General features: G+C 46.6%; 2 protein-coding genes across 2 annotated transcripts in view; both read left to right on the top strand.

Moving 5' to 3' along the window:
- Window positions 1-1018: 1018 nt before the first annotated feature.
- Window positions 1019-4177, top strand: LOC113207831 (DNA-dependent metalloprotease SPRTN-like). Its single transcript, XM_026424556.2, has 6 exons — window positions 1019-1415; window positions 1494-1678; window positions 1786-1894; window positions 1980-2099; window positions 2171-2417; window positions 2503-4177. Exons 1-6 carry the CDS (start codon window positions 1344-1346, stop codon window positions 3870-3872), a joined length of 2103 nt encoding a protein of 700 aa, XP_026280341.2. The 5' UTR covers window positions 1019-1343; the 3' UTR covers window positions 3873-4177.
- Window positions 4178-4557: 380 nt separating this feature from the next.
- LOC127751637 (uncharacterized) overlaps window positions 4558-6760 on the top strand; it is a 2751-nt gene continuing 548 nt past the window's right edge. Inside the window, exons 1-6 of the mRNA XM_052275463.1 lie at window positions 4558-4691; window positions 5078-5122; window positions 5198-5781; window positions 5984-6110; window positions 6202-6396; window positions 6546-6753. Of these exons, the coding sequence (XP_052131423.1) occupies window positions 5114-5122; window positions 5198-5781; window positions 5984-6110; window positions 6202-6396; window positions 6546-6753 (1123 nt within the window). The 5' untranslated portion in view covers window positions 4558-4691; window positions 5078-5113. The remainder of the gene's footprint in view (window positions 4692-5077; window positions 5123-5197; window positions 5782-5983; window positions 6111-6201; window positions 6397-6545; window positions 6754-6760) is intronic.

The raw sequence follows: 6760 nt of genomic DNA, 5'->3' as shown, positions 1-6760 counted from the left end.
TGTTTTGTTACAAAAGCAGTATTTGTATGTCTTGTTCATTTGCCTTCCTTTTTTACTTTTTCACCACCTGACAAAAATAATTATCAAAGAGCTCCTGTTTAATATTTAGACAGTCCCTGCGCCTACGACTGTCTCTACCTCTTCAGGGAGCTCTCCAATCGCCCTCAAGAGCAGGCCGCTGAGGAGCTTTCTGGCCTGGTGCCTGGTCGTGGGGACTGCCTCTTTTTTAGCCCTGCGGGCCAATTTTTTTCAGATTCATTCGGCAAATTATTCTAGCTCGGCGCCTGCGAGACTCGGGGTAGGCTACCCTGCAGTACATGTATGCACTACAGGCAAGATGTTGCCTATCTACCAGGCGCGTGAGAGCTTTCACGCTGAACTCTGCAAGTTCGTAACGGCAAGTGACGGACGTAATTTTTTTCGACGATCCCTTTTTCACTATAGACACACCCCGGCTTAACACACGCAGTTTCCCAAATAAACACTTTTTTTTACGTTTCCTTCAAATTTTAGCACACAGCTCAGCCTACAGTCCGGCTAGCTAGTACATGTGCCTTGCTTTATAACTTTTCCACTATTAGGGCCCATTTACGATCGATTTTCTTAGTTAATATGAAATTTCCGTAGCATTGGTTCTTATGGTAGCACTTACGATCAATCCTTGGCTTAAATAAAATTCTTAGTTAGTAAAAACGGCCCGCTTAGTGAGAATCGTTTCCATCGGGATGGAAAATAAAATTTAAGCTAGCCTCTTGGTTAAAATAAACCCTTAAATTTTATCCCGCCGAGGGCGCGAAGTACGAACTAGCCAATGAGAATGGCGGAAATGCCAAACAAACATGGCGACGGCGCCAAGAATTTTACTTAACCTCGGAAACATGCGGAAACGATCGTAAATGCCTCTCCGCGAAAACCCCTTAAATTAATGACAAAACCGCCTTCGCATAAATAAAATCGAATTTATATTAACTAAGCCAAAACGATCGTAAATGGGCCCTTAGAAAAAAATCTACTGGCTCGTGTCTATTTTTTTCGTGTTTCTTTCAAATTTACCACATAGCGAGGTCTTTCCCTCTAGCTTCGTACCGAGCACTCCCTCATACAAATGGTACAACTGGCGGGAAATATTTGATACAAAGTTGACAAAGTCGTGCGAGTGTAGCCATGATTGAAACTGTTAAGGTTATCGCCCCTCACTTCATGTTTACTGTTGACCTTTACTAACTTACCGTTTGGCACTGGAATGTAGTAGTATTTGTTTCGGATTGGGAATAGTTCGCATAAGTCTAAGTAACGAGAAACTGGTGTAACGTTTGAGATTGATCCCTAAATTCCTCGTTAAAATGGACGATGACTACCAGTTAGCACTCTTACTTCAAAAGGAATTCAATGAAGAACCTCCTGAAGTATCTGACGTAAGTATTTTTTACCTCATATTCCCAATCTATCATCGTTCCATGTAAATATGGTTTCATTGTAATTTTGTCTTGCAGGACGTAACCTTAAAAAGTAAAAATAAACACCTGAACAGCCAGAAGTCCAGTTCATTGGTGGATCCTCAATGGGAATTTATTGATCCTACCCCTGATATTCATATCCTATTTTCACAATTCAATGAAAGATTTTTTTGGAGTAAACTTTATAGTGTAGAGGTGAAGTGGAGCCCAAGAATGACATCGTGAGTAGACTTAATATTTCATGCTGGATGTATCAAACTTCTGATACACATTTATTTTTGTATATGTGTTTCCTTTTGTCTGATTTCTATTATGTTGTCCACCCTAGCTGTGCAGGTGTGTGTGTATATCAGGGCCGCTCAGGTTTCTGTTCTGTCCGTTTGAGTCTTCCTTTACTAAAACTGCGCCCTCGGAAGGACCTCGTAGAGACATTATTGGTTTGTAACAGATTATTCTTATTCATACTGTAGTATTTTACCTTTGTAATGAAAGTTTTATTAACCCAGCTTTCTTTTTCACCAGCATGAAATGATCCATGCCTTTCTCTTTGTTACCAAAAATAACAGAGATAGAGATGGCCATGGACCAGAATTTCACAAACATATGAATCGTATCAATCAGGAGGCTGGCACTCATATTTCAGTAAGACACTAGTGTCCTGAATTTTTTCCTAACTAGAACCACTGTCTTTATATTTATACTTTTTTGCATAGGTATATCACTCTTTCCATGACGAAGTCCGACTGTATCAGCAACATTGGTGGAGGTGTGATGGACCCTGTCAGCGCAGACCTCCTTTCTTTGGCATGGTTCGACGCTCAATGAACCGAGCACCTGGACCCAGTGACAATTGGTGGGCTCAACATGAAGCAACTTGTGGGGGAAAATTTATTAAAGTTAAAGAACCAGAGAATACTAAGAAGAAGCCGTCTGAATCTAAAGCTAAAACATTAAATGGAGGTAAATGTACTTTCATTTTTATCAATGTTATAGCTCAAATTGAATCCTTCCCCTTTATTGTAACAACTGTCTGATTTCCTTTCAGATAAAAATATAAATGGCAAAGCAGACATACGGTCATTCTTTCCTGGAAGTGGATTGTCATCCAATCAAGGTTCAGTCCTTGGTAAACCCAATTTTTCCAGTACATCTGCAGGGAGTTCCAAAAATCATCAACCCACATTTGGCTTCCCTAAATCTGGCAATGTTCCAGTGGTGTCAAATGATGCTCCAAAGCATAATTTATTTAAGAAACCTGTAATGAACCATGTACATGGTTTTGGAAATGAGGCACCATCATCCTTCAAGCCTGTTGTTAATCCAGCTGTTAATAATGTTTTTGGCTTTAGAGATATGAATGGTCAAAGTAGCAGTAAACAACCAATTTCTAGTACTTACAGTGGTAAAGGTCATGTTCTCGGAGGAAAGGGAAAACCTCCTCTCCAAAATGGGAGGGTCCCCTTTGCTGGAATGCTGGCAAATAAAGGGACTGGAACCTTAGTAGTGTCTGGCAAAACCAACAAAACTCGTGGTTCAGAAGACTCTTTAGCCAAACCAAGAGCACCCCTAAACCAAACTACCGTGTTTTCTGGAACTGGTCAAGTTCTGGGTAAAGGAACGTCAAACTTATCGAACTCAGGCCATCCCCTTACCAGACTTATCAGCAATCCTCCGAAGAACCAAGTATCTGGGCCCAAAGAGGATGGTCTACAGGTGAGAGGAGAACCTTCTAAAAGGGTCTCACCAAATCCATTAGCTGGCGCAGCACCAAAGAAAAAATCCATTGATTCTACGTCAACCAATGATGGAAAGGTATATTCTGATGAAAAACCTAACACAGTGCTTTGTCCTGTATGCAATAAAAAAATTGTAGAGTCAGTCATTAACTCTCATTTGGATGACTGTATAAATGCTTGTTCCGATACTACAGAAAAAGCAGATGTTGTAGAAGTAGTAAGTAATTCTGATGAAGTTATTGTCCTTAGTGACACTGAGGAAGAATGTGATAAAGAATGTAAGAAACCTTGTCTCCAAGTTGACTGTCCAGGATGCAGTATGAAAATATTAGAAAGCGAACTAGATTCACATCTGTCTCTGTGTGTGAGTAATTCCTTTGACGAGGATTTAGTCGATATTACTCCAGGTGGTAGTAGCATGGCGAATTGTCCAATTTGTGGCCAGGAGATACCTGTCACAGACATGGATAAACATCTTGATAACTGTGCCAGCTGTAGTATTCAAGATATATCTCAAGTCTTTGATGAAGATTTTAGTGATGAGGAGGAAGATGCTGCAGTTGGCTCACCTTCAAAGCGAGTGTCTGAGTCTGGTGAACGCCTTTACCCATGCCCGTGTTGTCTGATACTGACTGAAAGTAGCAAAATGAATGAGCATCTTGATCAGTGCACAGTTTGATTTTTTCTCTTGGCTTAGGTCATGTCAATTTTTACTTTATTTTATGCCATTGTTTTCTTTAAATGACTTACTATTTTTAATTAAGACTTTGTATTCACCAAAAACATATTTGTTGTGGATGTGATATCGTAGTTTAAGTGGAATGTTTACTTTTCAAAGTTATAACTTATTCTATTCTTAAATTAAATGTACCATTGAGTATTGAAAATAAGACGATTGTCATTTACAGCATCATATTTTCACTGGTGCATCTAATTGTGATATTAAAACTCACTTTGTAATAAATGGTTCCTTTTATTTTTCTATTTTGTCTTATTGTTTGTTTGGAATGCACAATTCTCTTAACTCCCATTACTCTGCTCCTCCCCCCACCCCTCCCCCTCTTCCCTGTCGACGTTCAACAAGTGGTTGGATTGTTGTCAGCGGTGAGGAGGGTGAGGCAGGCCGGGGGTTGACCGACGCATGTGTAAAAACACACCCTCTTGACGGGGTGCCCCGTGTGTCCCGGGCCTCAGGACACCTTCACTCACCACCATGTCCGTCGTCACCGACAACGTGTTCCCCAGCGTGAGCAGTGGGGCCACGGGGAGTGGTGGTGCTGCCGGAAGCCTGGCATCCAGGGTGGGAGTCTATACACGAGGGTTGTGGTTGAAAAGAAATTATTAAAATAGATTATTCAATGTGTTTATTAACTGGGCTCAGCGCTCTCCACGCAATCGGCGGAAGGGGACCCGCTTGAAGCAAGACGGCAAGGAGAAGGTGGTATTGGCCAGCAAACTAGAGAAGGACCAGATAGAGGCGATCCACGATTTGTTCAAGGTCAGGTGTTACACCCAGCCGGGCGACGAACAGTCAAAAGCACTCACAGAAAAATGGTGACTTGATCTATATCTCTACAAAAGATTAAATTTTCTATTCAAACAAGACAATATATCGTCTCGGGAATACGATTCTTCGAAAGATATCGGTTTGTTCCAAGACTAAATTTGATCTTTGGTCAGCATTTAGTACTTGGAATAAGAACAAAAATTTATTTGAAATAAACCGTTTTTCTGTGTGCATTGGTAGAGACTGCGGTATACTTATCACCATAAGTAAACCTGTGGCCTGCGCGCCTGTAGCTAGGCATTCCCCTTTCACCTCAGCTGCGCGTGACAGGCCTGTACACGGCAGTGCGCAACTGTGTCTTGTGTTTGTGTCCGCAGGGCAAACTGCATCTGGACCCCGACAGGCCGCGACTCATGGGTTCTGTGCGTCATTTGGGATTTGTCTACTTCTGCTGCTCTTGGAGGTTCCGTGCCTGTCATTCGCTTGCTTACTCTTAGGAGTTTGAACTCACCAAGCTGCGCCAGGACGAGCTACGCGACATGCTACGAGAGTTCAACATCACGATGAATGACGAAGACTTTCGCGTCATATTTCTGAAGGCAAGTCTCGTGTCTGCGTGGCGCCTCGAGCGGCCCAAGACACCCACCGGGGCCAGAGAGGAGAGCAAAAGTTTCTGTGCAGTGCAAACGGAAAACACCGTCCCAGAAACTCGCCCAGAAACCACCGTCCAAATGTCGTCAGATGGACACGAATCGCAGCGGCAGCATCACGTGGGACGAAGTGGTGTCGCACCTCATGGTCGAGCTGGCGGAGAGCACCGGCGGGCGCGGCGGCCTCGGGGGCGAGGGCGGCGCCCCGGGCCCCACCACCGAGCTGCTCACCGACCCCATCAACGCCCTGCCCGAGGTCATCCGCTCCCCCCACCGAAACCCCATCATTCGCATCACCTACTGGCCCGAGGTGTCCCCGGACCGCTCCTACAACTACCTGCAGGGGAGCTTCGTGTCCGCGAGCCACGATGGTGCCGTGCAGTACTGGTCCATGGACATGCGGCGCTCGCGGCTGGTGCAGTCCAAGACGGGTTAGTCGCTCAGCCGCCAGAGTGCGAACAATGTGGCTTCTCAGGCCGATCGCCGAGGCCGAGAGAAATTCTCAGTTTTTCTTGGCCCCGAGGCCCGCGCGATCACCGATCAGCCTGAGATGCCACATTTTTCGCGCTCTGGCAATTGCACCACCACGCGACCTCGCGCGGCCTCTCTGACGGCCACCTCAGTCTTGCTCAGGGTGCGGCCGACCAGGCTGACGGACCTGGTGTGCATGCCCGACGTGAACATGGTCTGCACCAGTTCGACGGAGCGCGAGCTCCGCTTCTACGACAGCAGAGCTGCGCGGTGGGAGCTTCGAGTGCTGGCAAGTATGGACCACGCTCCCACCCCTTACTGCCAAAACAAAAGCTGCAGGGTCCCTGTCGAAGCGCGGCCTCACTCGGCCCTTCACGCAGGTCTCTGGGATGGACAAGCCGGTCGTCACCATGTACTACCACATGAGCGAGGCGGAGCACGAGGAGTCGACGCTCATCCTGGGCGACACGGGCGGCACTCTCAGGACGTTCAACTTCAACAGCGTCATGTGCGGGCCCTTTAAGCAGCACGTCGGCAAGGAGGTCACACACGTCCTCTTCAAGGACCTTTGCAAGGTACGTACGGGTGGATGGATAGGTGTTAGGTACCCAGTCGGGGCGGTCCACACGGCTGCTGGGCGGGTTGGCCTGCCCAGTGCGTGGATGGCGTGGGCCGAGGCGGCCGTGGGGTTGCACGCTCCTGCAGCTCACTACTTGTCGGGCAGGGCGGGCTGCCGGGGCTGCGGGTGGCGCACTTCCCCGCGGTGCACACCAACTGGGTGCGCCAGGTGTACTACTACGCGTCGCTGCAGTCCATCGTGTCGTGCGCCGCCTGCCCGCGGCCATCGCTCTTCATGTGCGACGCGGCGGGCACCAAGAACCAGTACAACTACAACATCCCCAGCGGCGTCTACTGCTTCTGCGCGTCTGAAGGTCAGGC

The sequence above is a fragment of the Frankliniella occidentalis genome, unplaced genomic scaffold, assembly GCF_000697945.3.
Source record: "Frankliniella occidentalis isolate FOCC.00 unplaced genomic scaffold, Focc_3.1 Scaffold8, whole genome shotgun sequence".
NCBI classification, from domain to species: domain Eukaryota; kingdom Metazoa; phylum Arthropoda; class Insecta; order Thysanoptera; family Thripidae; genus Frankliniella; species Frankliniella occidentalis.
The sequence above is the reverse complement of the archived record's forward strand: the minus strand, read 5'-3'. Positions and strand labels throughout refer to the sequence as shown.

Bases quoted from the DNA above. Each gene is read 5' to 3' on its own strand.
- LOC113207831 (XM_026424556.2), top strand. From the start codon at position 1,344: ATGGACGATGACTACCAGTTAGCACTCTTACTTCAAAAGGAATTCAAT. The intron at 1,416-1,493 runs GTAAGTATTTTT...TTTGTCTTGCAG, and splicing joins AACCTCCTGAAGTATCTGAC to GACGTAACCTTAAAAAGTAA. The intron at 2,100-2,170 runs GTAAGACACTAG...TTTTTTGCATAG, and splicing joins AGGCTGGCACTCATATTTCA to GTATATCACTCTTTCCATGA.